Here is a 19,541-nt window from a genome sequence, read left to right on the forward strand (position 1 = left end):
ATTTTTATATAATTACTGCTCTAAATGAGTTGCTCTTTCAGCTACAGGCATGTTTAACAATCTCTATACTCCAGATAACAATTATTGGTTACTAAATTAGTTGACGATTATTTCGATAACTGATGATTCAGAATTAATCCGATTAGTCGAAACTTAAATCTAAAAAAAAAAAAAAAAAGTAAATTTTGATAAAACAGAAAACAGAGAAAAAAAGGAAACATTATCTCTGCACAGATATACAAAGATCCTAGATACACTATATTGCCAAAAGTATTTGCTCACCCATCCAAATTATTGGAATCAGGTGTTCCAATCACTTCCATGGCCACAGGTGTATAAATTCAAGCACCTAGGCATGCAGACTGTTTTTACAAACATTTGTGAAAGAATGGGTCGCTCTCAGGAGCTCAGTGAATTCCAGCGTGGAACTGTGATAGGATGCCACCTGTGCAACAAATCCAGTCGTGAAATTTCCTCGCTCCTAAATATTCCACAGTCAACTGTCAGCTGTATTATAAGAAAATGGAAGTGTTTGGGAACGACAGCAACTCAGCCACGAAGTGGTAGGCCACGTAAACTGACGGAGCGGGGTCAGCGGATGCTGAAGCGCATAGTGCGAAGAGGTCGCTAACTTTCTGCAGAGTCAATCACTACAGACCTCCAAACTTCATGTGGCCTTCAGATTAGCTCAAGAACAGTGCGCAGAGAGCTTCATGGAATGGGTTTCCATGGTCGAGCAGCTGCATCCAAGCCATACATCACCAAGTGCAATGCAAAGCGTCGGATGCGGTGGTGTAAAGCACGCCGCCACTGGACTCTAGAGCAGTGGAGACGCGTTCTCTGGAGTGACGAATCGCGCTTCTCCATCTGGCAATCTGATGGACGGGTCTGGGTTTGGCGGTTGCCAGGAGAACGGTACTTGTCTGACTGCATTGTGCCAAGTGTAAAGTTTGGTGGAGGGGGGATTATGGTGTGGGGTTGTTTTTCAGGAGCTGGGCTTGGCCCCTTAGTTCCAGTGAAAGGAACTCTGAATGCTTCAGCATACCAAGACATTTTGGACAATTCCATGCTCCCAACTTTGTGGGAACAGTTTGGAGCTGGCCCCTTCCTCTTCCAACATGACTGTGCACCAGTGCACAAAGCAAGGTCCATAAAGACATGGATGACAGAGTCTGGTGTGGATGAACTTGACTGGCCTGCACAGAGTCCTGACCTCAACCCGATAGAACACCTTTGGGATGAATTAGAGCGGAGACTGAGAGCCAGGCCTTCTCGTCCAACATCAGTGTGCGACCTCACAAATGCGCTTCTGGAAGAATGGTCAAAAATTCCCATAAACACACTCCTAAACCTTGTGGACAGCCTTCCCAGAAGAGTTGAAGCTGTTCTAGCTGCAAAGGGTGGACCGACGTCATATTGAACCCTATGGATTAGGAACGGGATGTCACTTAAGCTCATATGTGAGTCAAGGCAGGTGAGCAAATACTTTTGGCAATATAGTGTATATTCCGCAAGACACAATTTGTGTTGGTCAGATAAAACTCCATTGACTACAATATAAATACAACTAAACTAAGATACCATTATATTTCTGAAAATTAGGGAACAATTGACTGGAGTCTGAGCCACTTCAGCTCCCTTTCTCACATGGCCTGCGTAGTTAAAAAATATGTTGGACCATCACAGTTAAGCAAGACCCATAAAGAGTTAAATACACAAGGCAAAATGCCTAATTGTCTCAACCTTTAGTGTTGTATGTCTGCTGACTGTTGTAATGAATGATGATTAATTCACTAGTGTTACAGACGCTTACGTTGTGTCTGTGCAGGAATGTCACTTTTTTTGTTTTGCCCCATCATTTGATACTGGAACACACATTAACAATCTCGAAATATAAGTATGTAGGACTTTGGCTTCCATGAATCACGTACCCAAGAGGTTGTGACACAAAGAAACACACGCTATGCCACTGCTCACACACTTCAGATAAATAGTCCCTTGATTAACCTGACCACAGTGCATTACCGTCTGAAATGTTGGCCTACAACACAGAAAAGGCTTGTTAGGGGAAAAAAACCCTTTCTTGCCTTAGAAGTCTGTCCAGTTTTTTTTTGGCAAAGCCAATGTCTACATAAAGCTCTCAGATAACAGGCGGTATCAATGAGTAATCCATTATTTGGTCATCTTTTAGGCTGCAGTGCTGACAGCATGGAATGACAAGTATTTTAACAGGAAACGCTCATCATACTCATGCTGCAACTTGTCGTTTTTATCACTTAGACCCGCTTACACAGTCATCTGTGCTTCACACACACTAAAAGGAGTGCTGTAATGCGAAGTGGATCCGACAAGTCGTGCTGGGGAACACGGTGGCCACCTGCTCTATTAGAGACTTTCATCTGTGTGTGTTAAACTGCCTGACTCACAGAGCCGGTGCTGTTCAGGATGTCGTAACTGACCTGGGGTCAGACAGGGGTTGGGCTGTTAGGGGAGATAAGCCATTTGCTGAGACATACTGTAAAGCTAAGCTTCAGATTGTTTACTTGTACCATAACATCTTAATATAACATGAAGGAAACTTCAGTCATTTCTACAAAGTGAACCTTGTACAGTTTCAGACTGCTCCCTGAAAGCTGGAAGAAAGAAAGCTAGAACTGTCTCCAAGAAACAACCAAACCCAGACTCATCCATCAGTTTGACTAATGGAGGCAATCTGATGCAAGCAATTTGTCACTAAGTAATGGAATGTGATAATTTAAAACAAGAAAAAAATCATTACCTTATTTAAAGTGCACAATATCTAAATCTCCTATTAAGGATAGGAATGCTAATTTCATCATCAGATTGTGTTTGTTTGATCAAATTAGGGGCAAATACACATATTTTAAGAAATTTGTACTTATTTTTAGATCTTCCTGTGATAGCATATCCCCCGTTTTCTGTTTAGGATTTAGGTCAGGCCAGTTTGCTGGTCAATAAAGCACTCTGAAACCATGATTATTAAATCATGTATAATGCCTATGGCAGTGTGGGAAGGTGCCTAGTCAATCCATCCATCTCCCGTCACGCTTATCCCTGCTGGGGTTACAAGGGCTGCTGGTCCTCATCTCCAGCTGTCAATGGGCGAAAGGCAGGATACGTCCTGGACAGGTCTGGTGCCAAGTCTTGTTGGGAAGTTAATTCTCCATTTCTATTCAGCATTGGTTAAAGAATTCCTGTTAGGTCGCTAATTTCATTGTTATCATACCACATGTTCTCGGTTATTTTCTTATTGATAAATGTCATCAAAGTCTCTCCTCCATGCCTTAAGACTTTAATTTCTAAATGAAACCTAAAAAATACTATTATAACAGCTGAACAGCAGTTTAATCTTTTTTTTTCCTTAGCCCTTTTTATGACACATTTGCTTATCTAATATAATGCTATAGTTACATCCCATCTCCTGTTGTATGTGTGGTGGTTTAGAAGCACTGCCTCCAGCCATCACACATCCTTACATATTTTTCTGCCTCAAATTTTCCTTCCAGAAAATCTTTCATTAATATTCCCTTTTTAGAAATGACCCTTTGATTCTTTGAAGAAGTTTCTGCTGATTAACTGTCAATAGCCCAGTCTTTTTCGTGTAGACCTTAGCATGACACATGTCTGACTTAAAAATCCTTCTTTTGGGTGGTGCTTTTCGGTTTCCAACTCTCGCTGGGTTCCAGTATTACAGCACTAGACACACACACAGGCACGAATGGATATAAGTGTTTAGTTATTGGGTGATGCACTGGCTGAACATCTAAATTGTAAATTAACTCCCCAGGCAAGATAACTCACATTTCCCATATAGCACCTGTTAGTGATCAGAATTCTTTTAACACCACTGGAAAGCATGTTGGTAAAACCTAACAGAGCTGCAGTTCTTTTGGATGCAGTTTAGTAGTATTTCCAGTAGAGGGCATGCTAGATGAAGGATGCGTTTGGTTGAGAAATTGGCTCTTTGCACTTGTTTATGTTTTATTTAGCTTGAAGATGCAGAAGTTGTTTATTTACCTAATGGTGTTCGCGTGATAATTCATAGTTGCGTGCCAGACGAGGGCTTGAGTTCACATTATTGGAATGATAATAGCAGCTTTCCTCAATCCAGGGGTGGAGTGGAGGGCAGCTTCCCTTCATGGACCCTCCGCTCTCTTCTTCCTCCTCACTTTTACCCTCCGTCTCTCTCTGCACATGGATAGTGGAGTCCCCTTGATGCTTTCCAGATGTCTCAGCTCAGCGATCGGATTGACAAAACCCTACCTCTTCTCTTCAAATTGTTCTCAATCATGTCTTCTAACGCACGCACGCACACCCCCCCACTCCCACAGTTCTGTGTCTCGGTAAGGAGACATTTTCTTGGCACAGAGAACATATTTGTATATATAATCCTTCATGGATGGCTCGTGCTGCAGAGAAATAATCCCTCTTTTCTTTTAAAATGTGATATTTTTCTGTCAAATCAGGATCAAATTAATGTCTTATGCAGGGCTCACTTTATATGTTAAAGTAGCACTTCTTTTTAAAGATTAAAAAACTCTTGTATTATGATTAAAAGTTTTATTATTTTTTGTTTCATATTGTTTCATTAACTCTTTATGGGTGCATTATTTGATTCATCATTTAGGATGGTACTAGGCTGTTTTCAGCCTTAAGGCTCAGACTGGAGCAATTCAGGCTGCAGAAATGTTTCATCACAGCGTCTGTCTGAGCAACTAGCTCGTATTGGATCTCCCTGTCATGCTGCTTGTAGCTGAGATAATACATCTTTCCTCTGTACCCATTTATAAAATTTGACAGAGATCAAACACTAACAATGCTTCTTTCAGTTTGTCATATATTTAAAACAGACATTTGGCTTTTTGAGATCCAAACCAAGAAAACAAAAATATGTTTAACTCTATCTATTATGCTACACTAGACCAAGCTTGCCTAATGATTCATCTCTGTTTTTCATAGGGTTCCCTTTCAAATGAGCGTGACTATGAGACGATAGTGATGATGAGGATGAGGCAGGCCGCCGAGCGACAGAAGCTCATAGAGCAGATGCAGAGAGAGGACGACGATGAGGCTGCAAAGTCGTAGCCGGAAGATCAAGACTGGCTTCAGTTTCATAAAACTTTTTGTGTTTTTATTATTGTTTTGCTGTAGGATATGGTGTGAAGAAGAAACTCTTTTAATAAAAATGACAAACCTGTGCTATAATTTGTTTTCTCCTCTCTTCGTTGATGACATATGATGACCAAGTGCAATGCAAAAAGGTAGACCTGCTACATTTATTGATAATCTTCATATCAATTTGAACTGTGTCGCACAGGCCCGTAATATTTGACTTGAGATTTGACAACTTTGGTGCAGCTTTTTTTGTTTTTTGTGATTACACTATCACAAGTAAAGAGCAATGAAATGAACTCTGCATTCAATGCATCACCTTGGGGAGCAGTGGGCTGCCATTGTTTGGTGCCTGGGGAGCGGTGTGGGGTTAAGGGTCTTGCTCAGGGACCCAGAGTTGCAGTGGGGCTTTAAGTCAGAACCTCTGGATTCCAAGCGTAATGCCCTAACCACTAGGCCACCACTCCCCTTTACAGTAAACTGCCTATTCTATTGTTTTCAATATGTTATATTCCTACTTTTTTGGCTGATCTTAGACTTCTGAATTTTCCAAATTCATTCAAAAGTACTTTATTAATTGCAAAGCGCAATTCAATATTTTAATAACAATTTTTTTTTCTTTCTTTCACCAAGTTGTTGTAGGTGTTGATAGCTGTAGATAGGAAGGATCTTCTGTAGCGGTCTCTCGCATCGGATCTTGAGAAGCCTCATTCTGCAGACTGTCTAACAATGCTCACTGTCATCCATAATAATTTTGAATTATTTGGGGGGCGCAGTTTTTTCAAGTTTGATGACCATGTAATATGATTCATATTTTTTTCCCAACTTATTTGTTTAAAGCACTATAGCATATGTATATATAAAGTGCACTGTATGTAATATTCATTCTTTTGATAATAATTACTGTAAATATTACTTCCATGCCGTAAAGCTTTATTTTTACTCGCAAACTCTGTGAAGAATCAGAGCGGAGATGGAGACCCAGGCCTTCTGTTTTAGTCTATGACCTCCAAAATTCTCATATGTTCTTAAACCTTGTAGGCAGACTTTTCCAGAAGAGCCGAAGCTGTTGTAGCTTTAAAGGGTTTACCAACATCATATTAAACCTGAAAGGGGGTGTCCCTTAAGTTCATATATATTTTTGCATTCACCAAACTGTTTGCCAGTAAGATAATATACTCTTTGCATAGAACTGTTGTTTCAGGATTATTTTAGTCATTTTTGTTGGGAGACTTTCCTTCATGTTCACCTTTTGCTCGCTGCTCTGTCCAATAAACTCCTTGTTTTTCATGTGATCGCAGGACATAAAGCCAACATTTTGCATTCACATTTAGGTAATGCACTTCTGGGTTTGTGCGAATTCACTGCAGCTCTTCTTTTGCTTGGTCAAGACGCGCCACAGAGTGCTTAATTGAAGCACACACCTTGTTTCACCACATCATATTGACCCTGACAAATTTTGAGTCATTCTTAGAAATGTCACAAGAATCAGATGAAACACTTGAGATCCTGTAGAGTTCTTGCTTATTTATGCTCTACAAAGTTGCACGCTATTGGGCCATGTTGTGGTCAGTATGAGTTTTGTAATAGAATCCTCTTGCTTGGGAACATACATCTCTTCTGAACAGTCTGTTTTCCCCGTCTCTCTGGCATAATAGTGTGTCTACTGTGCTTTTCCCCTGTCATTGTGTTAGTTAGAAGCCACATGGAAGATTTGCAACAACCAATCCAGTCGTGCATCCCCCTGCCACTCCTGCACTGCCTCTCCACAGCTCTGTTACACAACGTCCAGCTGTGAGTGGTCTGGTAGGAGACATCTGCTGCTCTCCTCCCGCAAAATCCCCTCATAACATGGTTTTGTTTATGTGTATCCTTCTCCCATACCCCAGCAATGTGATAGAAAAAAAACACAATCAGAAACACACAACCTCTGTCTGAATGACAACAGAGGAAATAGAGTCATAGGAAACAAGATTCACCGCTTAAACTGCCCAAAGCCTGCAGCGGTTTGTGCTTCTGCATGCGAACCAGCAGGGAAGGATGACCTTGTTGCAGCATCATTCTGAGGAAAGATTTATTGTCTTTTATAGCATCATAGTGGTCATGTCTGTGGATGCCAGAGCGCTGTTTCATCTACAGCCTAGAGGTGGAAGCTATGTCATGCATTAGACAGCAGGTCTGGATAGAGTTTGGCTGGCAGCATATGCAGGCTGCGGGTTAGCGATCAGGGCGGGCCTCAGACACATGCTGACCTACCTGGGGCTCAAATGTAACCACCCAGTGTTATTTGGCAAACAGAAGACCACCCCCCACTCCTTAATGCCCATGCAAGTTTATCATCCTAAATTGTAGAGCTACTTTCAGCATGCCGTGTCATGCATGTTTATCAAGTTCTGTATTTGATGGTTTGGTTAACCCGTCACCTCCCTGCAAAAGAACTAAAATCCTCTGAAATGTGATAATTTAATCACATTTGCGCATAACCGGCATAAAAAGCAAATTACATACATGGTTTTTAAATTATAATTAATAGATTACATGTAGACTTTCCATTAAGAGCAATTTTCGTAAATTGCCACAAGTGAATTTCTTGGAATTTCATTCTGCCATTCTTATGTATGCTTTAATCTGGATGTATGTTTATGGTTGTTGTCCTGCTAAAAGGTCAACCTCTGCCACCATCCCTATCCTGGCTGAAGAAAAGTTCCCCCACAGCATGATGCGGCTACCAGGTGATGGCTGATAGTAGTTATGTGCATAGTTTGTTTTCTTCCACATAGCATTTTGCATGCAGAAATCTCTGCCTTCTCAGAGCCATGTCCTCTGCACAGCTTGTGCAGAAATGTTAATTTTGTTCTTGCTTTCATTCAATAAAAGGTAGATTTTTACAGATGAACCCACCTGAGCTATGAAACTTCATAGTTCCTCCAATGTTACCATGGGCCTATTGGCTGCTTCTTTCATTGATGCTATTCTTGCTCGGTCTGTCAGTTTAGGAGAACGGCCATGTTTATAGGTTTGCAGTTGTGTTATACATTCTGTATTTTCAGGGGATGAACAGCACTACTGAACTGTGAGATAGATGCTTGGGTTATTATTTTTTAATAATGTAACCCGACTTCTGACTTCTCCGCTACTGTATCACTGACCATGCTGCTGTAATCTTTGGTTTTCATGATTTTCTGTTGACTAATATCCAATTAATTACCTCCGCTGAGGGGGTTATGTTTTCATCAGCGTTGGTTAGTCTGTTTTCAAAATAACTTAAAAAGCTATGGATGGATTTTTCTGAAATAACCCTAACCCACTAAAGTATAGTTTTGATTTTGTTTGGAAATCAGAGTCCTTTAGTCTGAGGGAGGAGTGGAGAGGCACATAAAGTAATGTGGATTAAGTCCAGGGTGAAGGATCCAGTCAGATTTGGGGGGCAATGTCATCTCCTGGTGTTTTCTGATGTCTACAGTCAATACAGTCTATTATAAGGAAATTATTAACCACCTAATGCGTCTTCCTCTGTCAAGCTGTATTGAAATAATAATTTCATTTTAAAAACAGGGCTTGATATCATGCTGCTTTGGTGACAACTGCCAGTACCCCATTGAAGTCTGTTAAATATTGTCGAGAAGAATATGAAAGACACCAGACCCAACCACTCAGATGATCTGAAGGCTCCCATAAAGAAACCCGAGCTTCCATTACATCTCAGCAGAACCACAGGGTGACCACCTCCGTGCTGCTTCCATGCAATCAGTTAAGCTAAGCAAGGCCCAACCAAGTATAGAGTGCATGGGACATATTCTTATCTGCCCTGAAACTTCATTTGAGGTTTTCATCATCTATAAGCCATAATTATCAAAACAGCAAGCAATACAACCTGAAATTATTTGACTCTATGTATAATTATGCATGTACTACGAGCTTCACTTCTTAAATGTTTGACAAAAATACTAAAACATTTTTTAAGATTTTGATTTGTTTTAAACGTTCCAGTAAACAGTCAGTCAGATTATCAGTGTAAAGGAAGGGTAATACAAAATGTGAAATGGTGATCTTGCAGGAATTTATATTTATAGTTAAATCTCTTTGTTAAAACAATCACAAAATCAAAATTATGTCATTTACATTGTTTATTAATAAACACAATGCAAACTTACTTCACAAAGACTTTGGCACAAATACAAGAAACTGTGGCTGTCTGAACATTCGCCCTAATCCCTATATAGGGCTGTACATAGTGGTTAAGCCATTTTAAATGAGTATCTGAATATCAAGAGGATGAAAAAGTAGTGTAATTGAAATTTCCTACAATGCACCTTCAAAAGTAGTGATCGTCCATTGCCACTAAATGAGCAGATATACCCCAGATTGCTTTGTGAGAGCTCTCCTTGCAAAGCATCATGGGATTTGTTGTAGTGGCAAGCACTGATCTCTATTTATTCACTGGATTGCTGATAGGCCAACAGAACTGAAGTCACCTGCCACCATCTTGGTACTCCCTACTCTCACTGAGTCACGCCCTAAAAATGCCTGTAATATGATGTAATTACCATAACAATGTAATTAATAAATGTATATTACATGTACAAAATCAATTTAGCACTTATGGCACATCATCAGATAGTGTGTAATTTGCTTAATATCTGACTACAGTACTACTATTCTCCATTAACACTAAATTTCTTGTGAGGGGTTTGTATAATCCATTATAATAAATGATTTATAGACTTCATTAATTTCATACTGACTATACAATGTGATCTGCCTATTTTTTTTTTTTTTTACCATAAGTTACAGTAATCTACTGCTGGTATGAAACAGCAAGTGTGTGTCAAAGTGATTAATTGACCTTTATTTTAAAAGTCTTAAGCCCCCCTGAAGACAAGAACATCATCATTGTTCGATGCGGTAGCGCACGTTCTGTTTACATTCCAACCAGCCTAACCTGGGAGTACCAATATGGCAGCTGGTGACTACACAGCACCATGTACTACCAACGGCCTATCAGAAATCCAGTTAATAAATAGAGATCAGTGGTGACAGCAAATAACAAAGAGGGCACTGGCATTGTGCAGGGGAGGTGGAGTTACGTGACCAACGGGGAGTGAAAAGTAGTGATCATCTGTCTGAACGGTCAGTTAACTCAGTTCACTATAAAGTCCACTATATGCTCCCCATTCTATATAGTGATTGAAGGATTTCTGTGTTAGGGTGGATGTTCAGACACAGCCTGTGTTTTTTCTCATTAACAAGAGATGTCCTTTGACTTCCTATATACCAATAGCTTTCAACACACCTGCAGTAAATTACTACCAAATTAACTAAAATGTGCTTCCATAATACATCAATATTTTAACCTGTTCAATCAGAAATATTGTGCAAAGGATAATCTCAGCTCTAAAGTTTTTTCTCTGCTCTCTGATTGTGAATTTATCAAAACTTCAAGAAGGTAAGCACAAAAAAAAAAAATACATTTCTTTCCTGCAAATTCCATCAGGCATTTTAGGGCTACATTGTGATTAATCCATCTGTCTCCTTGTGAAGACACCACACCAGCGTTTGTCCCACTCCCGTCATCGACAGCATGCGGAAGCCGATCTTCTCCAGCTTGTCGAGCACCAGGCGGGGTGGGTCATCCACATGGTACTCAGAACTAAAATAAGCATAAACAAAGTAATTCTGCCTTGCACAGATGTAGGATTTCTCTCTTTTAGTAAACTCTGCTTGGTGCTCTGGTGCTTATTCACTTCCTTCCACACCTTGGTTCATTTCCCAGAAGGAATTAAACTAGATTGCCAATGACAACACTTCCCTGATCTGTATTCCATCACCTTGAATGGTTTACTTTAAATCTGTGAAGCAGAAGCTTTCCTCAACCACAACTTCTTTGTTCCAGCCAACTGATTTGATCTCAGCTCTGCTGTCAATATGTGGACTTTAACAGCCAAAAAGGAAAGAAAACCCACTTTTAACTGTCAAAATGAAGAAATATGGCATTCTGAGTCCAGTTTTCACCAAACCAGCTTAGCTCTGCACATCTGTTGAGGTCAATATTTTAACAGTGCCTTTAGATGCTGACTTCCTAAACGGACTAAATAACTTCTTTGGGAGGTTTGAGGCACTAAATCGCACTCCAGCAGTGAAGGCTGTCCCACATCAGGAAGAGGAGGTTCTCTGCCTTGACACAGCCGACGTGTGGAAGACTCTGAGGAGGGTCAACCCGCGGAAGGCCCCAGGTCCCGACAACATACCTGGGCGGGTGCTCAAGGAGTGTGCAGGTCAGCTAGCTGGTGTCCTCACGGACATTTTTAACACCTCGCTGGAGCAAGCCACAGTGCCAGCATGCTTCAAGTCTGCCTCCATCATCCCAGTGCCAAAGAAACCTCAAGTCACCTGCTACAACGACTACCGGCCCGTCGCACTGACTCCCATCATGATGAAGTGCTTTGAAAGGCTGGTAAAGGAACACATCGTCTCCAGTCTCCCCCCAACACTCGACCCGTTCCAGTTTGCCTACCGGCGAAACCGCTCCACTGAGGACGCCATCTCCTCTGCTCTTCACCTGAGCCTGGCCCACCTGGAGGAGAAGAACACCCACGTGCGGATGCTGTTCCTGGACTTCAGTTCAGCGTTTAACACCATCATCCCACAGCACCTGGTGGGAAAGCTGGAACATCTGGGCTTCAACACACCCCTTCGAAACTGGCTGCTGGACTTCCTCACCAACAGACCTCAGTCAGTCCGGGTCGGTCAGAACACCTCTGATGTCATCACCCTCAGCACGGGCTCCCCTCAGGGCTGCGTCCTGAGCCCCCTGCTGTTCACCCTGATGACATATGACTGCGTCCCCAGGTTCACCACCAATCACATCGTGAAGTTTGCGGACGACACCACGGTGGTGGGCCTCATCAGGGACGACAACGACCGGGACTACAGAGAGGAGGTGGAGCAGCTGGTGGACTGGTGCAGTGAAAACAGTCTGATCCTGAACGTGGAGAAGACGAAGGAGATCATCGTCGACTTCAGGAAAAACCGCCCCCACCATGCTCCACTGCTCATCAACAGCTCAGCTGTGGAGGTGGTCAGCAGCACAAAGTTCCTGGGGGTGCACATCACGGACAACCTCACCTGGACTGTAAACACTTCATCTCTAGTGAAGAGGGCACAGAAGCGCTTGTACTTTCTGCGGAGGATGAGGAGAGCCCGCCTGCCCCCGCCCATCCTCACAACCTTCTACAGAAGCACCATAGAGAGCATTCTGACCAGCTGTCTCTCTCTGTGGTGTGGAGGCTGCAGAGCTTCTGACTGGAAGAATGTGAGGAGGGTGGTGAGGACAGCGGAAGGAATCATTGGGGCTCCTCTTCCCTCCATTAAGGACATTTCATCACAGCGCTGTGTGTCCCGAGCCCGTAATATCATCAAAGACCCCTCACACCCCCACCATGGACTGTTCTCCCTGCTGCCCTCTGGAAAGAGGTTCCGCAGCATCCGCTGCAGATCCACCAGGTTGTGCAACAGCTTCTTCCCCACTGCCATCAGACTGTTGAACCTTTGATCCACAATCCGAACTCTGCACCTATTGCACATTATCGGGCATCAAATGCTGCTGAACTTTTAACTTTTAGCCCTTTAAATTGTTCATCTCATTGTATTTTTCAATAACGCATTTTTTGCACAAATGCCATTTTGCACTGAACCACTGCAACTTGCACACTGTCTCTTATCCTCTGCACTGTTCACACTTTGACCACTGCTGCACTTTTTGTATTTTTCTATAACTCGTGCCATTGTGAAATATCAATGCAACGTTCATAAGCTGTATGTAACGCAATTTCGTTCTGTATGCACCCTGTGCATACAAAATGACAAATAAAGAAGTCTAAGTCTAAGTCTAAGTCTAAGTCTAGAGATCACCCTTCTTGGTTTGCCAGATGATTGCAGGGATATATGTAGTTTCAGGGGGTAATTTTAACCTTGAATTGAATCTACAGCGTCTCACAAAGCACCATAAGTGTTCTCATTCGGAGCACTTACAAATTGTTTCCCAGCATGGTTGTTTTTCTTGCACCCAGGTAACTCATTACATCTGGATCAGAGAACTCGTCCCCTACATTTGTTGGACCAGACTCCTGAAAGACAATAATCAAAGACATCATATACTGTATCATCTAAAGAACTGGCTGTGGCTGTTATTTGTGCAGCCATATCTCCATATTCACATGCAACCCTGCAGGTACTGAATAATAATCCCTAATAATATCTGGGCAGGCTAAAAATAGATGATCCACTGCTTAGAGGCTATAGCATTAGTTTGCTGGAGATGAACAGAACAGGACTTAAGATGTTACAGAAGATACTGATAATATATGTTGAAAATGCTAGAGGGTTCAAGTGTATCAAGTTATAAATGTTCAACAGATAAATAAATCATAACATAGCTTTTACGAATGCTGCTAATAAAATTAGAACTAAATGTATATGAGTATGATATAAATATGAGTACGCTTATAAATGTTGAATTTTACAGCTATTAGAAGCGAAGTGCGTTAATTGTTCATAACAGCTTATTTTAAATAGTGAATATCTTGACAGTTTGCCAACATATCGCACACTTAAAAAATAAATGATTTATGAAAATGTGAATATTATTTTAAAACATTTCTAACCCATAAATGTTATGCCATGTCTACACAATCATTAGGACTAGTCCAAACTTGTCCAGCAGAGGGGCAAGAGTTGTATTTTTATTACAAATGTGTGCAAAATTATGACGATATTTTGCTAATTTTACATTTAATAAGAAAACAGTAAAAATTGCTCGAGAATATGTGTGTTCACATAAGATGGAAACACATGCAGTATAGATCATGTGACTCGTGTGATGAAAAAAACTGTTTCCATTTCAGTTTTGCAAAATATGACCATTTCGATACGACTGAAAAACCATCCTGTCGTTAATTATAATTTGCTCAATTTGATAATTAATGGAAACGCACCTACTGACATCCTCTACGATGTGGGTTATGCTAAAGAAGCTGCCCGTTTACCAAACCCTTTATCAAAACAAGCTAATTAGAAAGAATTAAGTGTGGCAGAGAAAGGTCTCAAACATGATTATTGAATTCAATTTTGAGAGAATGTTAAGGTGAAGCCAGCAGGTATTGAAAACAGCGGGAGTCGCCCCTTGAAAAGCCTTGGTATCTGCTCACACTGCCACAGGTGCCAAAAGGTACCAACACATGGTTGATACCTGTGATATTCTGCTATCAATGAGCTGAGTGGTCTAACCTACACCCCGTAGAGCAGGGCTGTCCTTCAGAGCTTCTTTCCTGCTTTTCTTTTACACACACATCTTTTCAAACAACATCTGCATCAAAAGATGCAAATGTTGTATGATTTAAGTGTGATGGCGATGGGATGTGTTCAAAACTTGCAGTATAGTTGTTTTCAAGTACTGGACTTGGATTCACATGATAGAAAAGCTCTGAAATAAAAGCCACCCAAGCTGAAGACCACAAATATTTTTTTTATTATTGTTTTGATTTGTTTGTTTTTTGTGTTGTTATATTATGTTGCTCTTAAATATATTAAAGAAAGATTAGATTTCAGTTTATTAGCTGTACCGCTATACCATAAAATATATCAGTGTGTATTCAATCAATGCATAAAATAAATTAACCTTTAAAGGTGAAGTAATAATTTATTTATTTGCACGTTTTATTTGAATGAGTTAGTAGTAAATCATATAGAATACACATTTCAGTGTGTTGGAGTGAATTTATGCCACAACTATAAAATTGTTAAATTATTTTGTAGTTTCTCTGCTGCTGTGTGATGTGGAAAAAAATTAAAATGTTTTCCTTACCTCAGAAAACAGACTCTTACATTTGATTGGTTAATCAACACAGCTTAACCAATTATATTAAAAGGAACACAGATCATTGCAGCAATAAACCAGTAACATATGTTGAAAAAATAAAATTAATATTCAGTAAGTTCAGTTTGAGATCTGTAACAATCGATGCTTGTCTATTTCCCTTTACATGTAGAAATAAAAGGTTTTCAGATAAGCATTATTATCTAAAATATTAAAGCTAAAGAAATCCTGCAATCTCCACTGCAAAAGCAATGCACGTATTACTTATGGGGTATATATATGTATATATATAAATATATATACACACCAGTCGGATCTGCGTGCTGATGAGCATGTAAGGCATCCCTGCCTCTTTGATTGTCTCCTTTCCTCCCCTGGGAAAGAATCAAGGTGTCCTAAAAGAAGCGCGTCTCTCTGCAGCTCTGTGCGGAACGCGGAAACGCCCACCATGACGGACCAATCAGAGTCCAGCTTTGCAGACACGCAGTGTTGCTCAACACCCACCGTGAGTTTATTGACATGGGAAGTGCTGGACCATATTTACACACCCGATCAAATGTTTTCTTTAGACCAGTTTTCATCCAGTTTAATTAAAGTTGTGTATTTTTTTTTTTTTTTTACATTTTCTCTGCAAACGTTTTCTGTGCAAATATAGACTGAGAAGATTTATTTTATTTTTCACAATTTTTTTTTTGAACACTTCATATTGAACACTTCATATTGAAGGTACAATGTATGTGTGTATGTGTCTGAAAATACAATCTTCTTCTATGTAAGAAATGTCTGAGTGCTAAAAGAGTCTGATTGATTTTTAACTATGCCTTGTAGTGCTCTGAGGGAAATAATCATTTAGAGCTACTATTCTGACCTCTCTTGTTAAAATATATACAACTAGATTTCCCCTAATTATTAGCAGATGCATGATGGACTAATATTTTGATCATAATTTGGTCGTGTTGATTTTTAGTCCAGCAGATAATTTTTTTGTCTCTGCTACCATGCACAGGCATCACAGATGCAAAAGTTTGAACTGGCAGCAGATTCCTATAGAGACCGTGAGACCCTTGGTGTGGGGAAACAAATGCTGGAGCCCCCCTTGTGGCTCCCTGGAGCTTTTTAAAAAAATTTATGGATATCAATTTTTTTTTGGTTTTAATATGGTGTACATGAGGTCAAACAATAATCAATTATGTTTTCAAATGCTGTAAACATGTGTATAATAAATAAAATGCATCAATAATTTGCATCATAGCCATAGAGATCAGTGGTCATAACTTGCAACAGTGCAGCGCGGTGCCAGGCAGGCAAACAAAGTTGTGGGTGTGTGTCGGACCATGGATCCCAAAGGGAAGAAAAGGAAGATAGCTAATGAGAAAAGAGGATTCAAAGAATGGAGCGAATCATTTGATTTCATTATCAATGCGGAAGGATTGCCTGCATTTTTGCTTTGTAATGAGAGGTTGTCAAAAAATAAAAATAAAAATTTGGAAAGGCATTTCAAGGGAAGGTTGAATATGCAACACACCACCAAGCTGGGAGTGAGAGAAAAAGTGTGATTGCAGAACTTCTTGATAAATTAGAGGAATGCAAAGATAGCATCTCCAAACTCCACTACTGCTGCTAGTTTGGTTGCAAGGATGGAAAACCGTCCACAGATCAAACAGTCAGCTTATGGCTTAAAATTTTACTTTCCCCAGAGATTGTTTCACTACTCTGCTTCTTGTCCATCTCTGATGCACCACATAACAACAGGACTCTTACTGGAAGTCAGAGGTGTATAGAGTAAAAAGTAATAGTGAGAGTACCATCCCACTCTGGGTCTTTTGATGCGTCCTATGGGAGCTGCTCCATCTTTTATCAGTCTCTGTTAAACAGAGCCTCGCCTCCTCAAAGAAAAACAGAGCAACATAAATTATCCTTCCAAAATACAAATCAGAGACCCACACCCCCTATTGTAAATACTCTCAGTATGAAGCGTCTGTCTGCTTCCCGTACTCCTGCAGCGGCTTCCTGCACTTGTTCATCTGCAGCTGATGAATAAAGTCGGAGGTCAACTTCTCTGTGACTTGTGGGGAAACGTCCCTAGTTGGTTCACACGAAACACCTGACCTTTTCACATTTTTGCACTCGACCTCTCAGCTGGTGTGTGGTTCTAGAAGCACTTTCATAAAGTCTGAAGAGTTCAGAAGAAGAAAAAAAACACAAAACTAAGATTCCAGACTTTCACTTATCAAGTTTAACGCAATCTCTTTTCTTTTTCTTGTAGATTTGCATCATCTGTGGAACAGATTGTTGCATGTTTAATAGCCATTTAGATGTGCAAGATCTTTATTTTGTATGACAAACAATGACTTTAATGAGCCATGGGCTTGTATCTGCAAAGCAAGTCCAGATCATCAGCCATTGCACCCGGCTGTTTTATTGGGTTGGTTGATATAATGTCATCTTATTTTACTGTGGTCACATGTTTTAATCTTGTAAATCAGCTGCATATAATGATCATTCAACTGAGGCTACTTAACCTCTTAGTTCCTAGGGAAACAACAGTGGTTAATCATGAATTTGTGGTGTGGAGATTTTTTTTCTGCTGTCACTACATTCATACTTAGTATGAGGGGTTGCTGCAAAATCAACAACAGCATGCTAGTGACTTTCGCTTTCACTATAAGTGCATCTGAGAGAAATGAATCCTTTGGTAGAAAATCTTTAAACGTGACTTCAATGTTTGCTAACTACGATGAATTTGAAATCCATGTAGCTAACTTGGATGATATTAATCTGGATTTAAAATATTGATTAAAAGACTATCATTTAATTATTTCCGTTCAATTTGCATGTTTTCTAAGCCAAAACAAGGCTTTGTTTTTGGTCCACTCTATAAATCCTCAAACTCAATGCTATTTCTGACATTTTGAAAAAGCTTCCTGGATGGGAAGCGAAATCTCTTCAAACTTGGGAACAGAGTCCAAGTGGATTATTTTTTCTTTTTACTTTTTTGGAATGATTATGACCTGGATGACTGGGAATCTTTACCAGCATCATTTAATTATCTAAGCTAAGGTTTAAAAGATGACATGTTTCTTGAACTGTAAATCAAAAGGAAAATCTTACATGGTTTACAATTTTCATTTTAATAAAAAATATGATAAGTCTGGAACAAATTCAGCTCTTTACTGTGATCACAGCAAAGTGGGATTAAGGCATATTCAGTTAATAACTGTATCAGTCAGAATCCATACCTGAATTCAACTCGGAAGCTGCAATCAGGCAAGAAGAAAAAATAAGATCAAAAGAGGGATGAGTGTTGATTTTATCTTTAAATATGCAAAGTTGGTAGAGACAGATTTGCAGGTTTAGTTGCAGCAGAAGGTGTTTGTAGAACATATTGATTTGTTGGGTCTAAAAAAAAAGAGAAAAGAAAACAGCAAACGTCTCAGTTTGTTATTTCATATTTCAATTCTAAAGGGAAAGGAATCCTTTTCCAATTCCCTATATCAAAATAAGACAAAACAATCCAACTCCAGGTTATCCAAGCTATTTAAACAAACAAGATCCATACATTTCTTTTGTACTGACACTGCACCAACGAAACTGATTTGATTTGAAAAGTTTTACAGGTGAAAGGTAAAAAAACAGCATGCAGAGCTACCCAAAGTGCCTTTTGAATTAGAAAAAGGATAAATGTTCTGTCTTCTTAATACTTATTCCCTGTGTGTCAGAGTTCCCAAACACAACATCACGCTACCTCTCATCGGTGTGTACGAGACAGATTTACATGCTGCGAATATGCGTGGGAGAAGAGCTGCACCTGGAGGCTGCTCTGCTGAAGCAATCGCTTTAAATCACAATGTCGGAGCCGAATGGGTATAAATTATACAGCTGGGCAGTTTGTATATTTAGTGATTTACTGTAGGTGTTTGCTGGAAAGGTTTTCAAATATTCAGCTGAGGGATTTAAAGCTGTGGGAGAACGAAAACTAGCAAGAAGCTCTTTGACTGATTTTGTGTTAAGGTTACACAGCATATAGGTTTACATGGGTTCAATGTTGATGAATCACCGTTACACAGTTCGTCTGCTGACTTTTATCCATTTATAATTATGTCTGGCGCTCCTCCAAAGAGTTTTGCTTTCCATCTTCTGAAAGTACATGGAACCATGACCTCCTTTTCTGTTGTCCAGATTACATAAAGTCTCTCAGAGATGCCCCCCTCCCTCTGTCCTTCTTTCTTGGTTACCTCGTCTCTCCTCCTGCACTCAATATTGCTGTGCTCACTGACAGACAGACTGGGTTTAGCAACTGCACAACATATCACAGCGGTATATAATGCCACGAAACATTTAAAGAGCTGTCACCAGGATAGCATTTTGTTGAAAAACAACAGGATGTGGTTTCAGTGGCTCTGTGAGTTGGAAATGAGATTTGTTTGGGGAGACATTGATTAAGAATAATGTCATCACATATTTGGAATGACATTCACTTACCCACTGCATCTTTTCTTTCATCACCTCAGCTGGGATATTAAGTTTGTACACT

The 19,541-nt window shown here is 40.1% G+C and overlaps 2 protein-coding genes across 2 annotated transcripts in view; one reads left to right on the forward strand and one right to left on the reverse strand.

Moving 5' to 3' along the window:
• dnajc17 (DnaJ (Hsp40) homolog, subfamily C, member 17) overlaps nucleotides 1-5,226 on the forward strand; it is a 49,525-nt gene extending 44,299 nt beyond the window's left edge. The window contains exon 11 of the mRNA XM_038291434.1: nucleotides 4,981-5,226. Coding sequence (XP_038147362.1) covers nucleotides 4,981-5,106 — 126 coding nt within the window. The 3' untranslated portion in view covers nucleotides 5,107-5,226. The remainder of the gene's footprint in view (nucleotides 1-4,980) is intronic.
• A 4,016-nt stretch (nucleotides 5,227-9,242) lies between these two features.
• Nucleotides 9,243-15,468, reverse strand: gchfr (GTP cyclohydrolase I feedback regulator). The gene is made up of 3 exons (XM_038291357.1): nucleotides 15,315-15,468; nucleotides 13,165-13,259; nucleotides 9,243-10,783 (listed from the first exon to the last, which is right to left on the reverse strand). The coding sequence occupies exons 1-3, from the start codon at nucleotides 15,348-15,350 to the stop codon at nucleotides 10,639-10,641; spliced, it is 276 nt and encodes a 91-aa protein (XP_038147285.1). The 5' UTR covers nucleotides 15,351-15,468; the 3' UTR covers nucleotides 9,243-10,638.
• Between the last annotated feature and the right edge of the window lie 4,073 nt (nucleotides 15,469-19,541).

Source organism: Cyprinodon tularosa, unplaced genomic scaffold, assembly GCF_016077235.1.
Source record: "Cyprinodon tularosa strain WSP-4 unplaced genomic scaffold, ASM1607723v1 ctg3, whole genome shotgun sequence".
Lineage (NCBI taxonomy): Eukaryota > Metazoa > Chordata > Actinopteri > Cyprinodontiformes > Cyprinodontidae > Cyprinodon > Cyprinodon tularosa.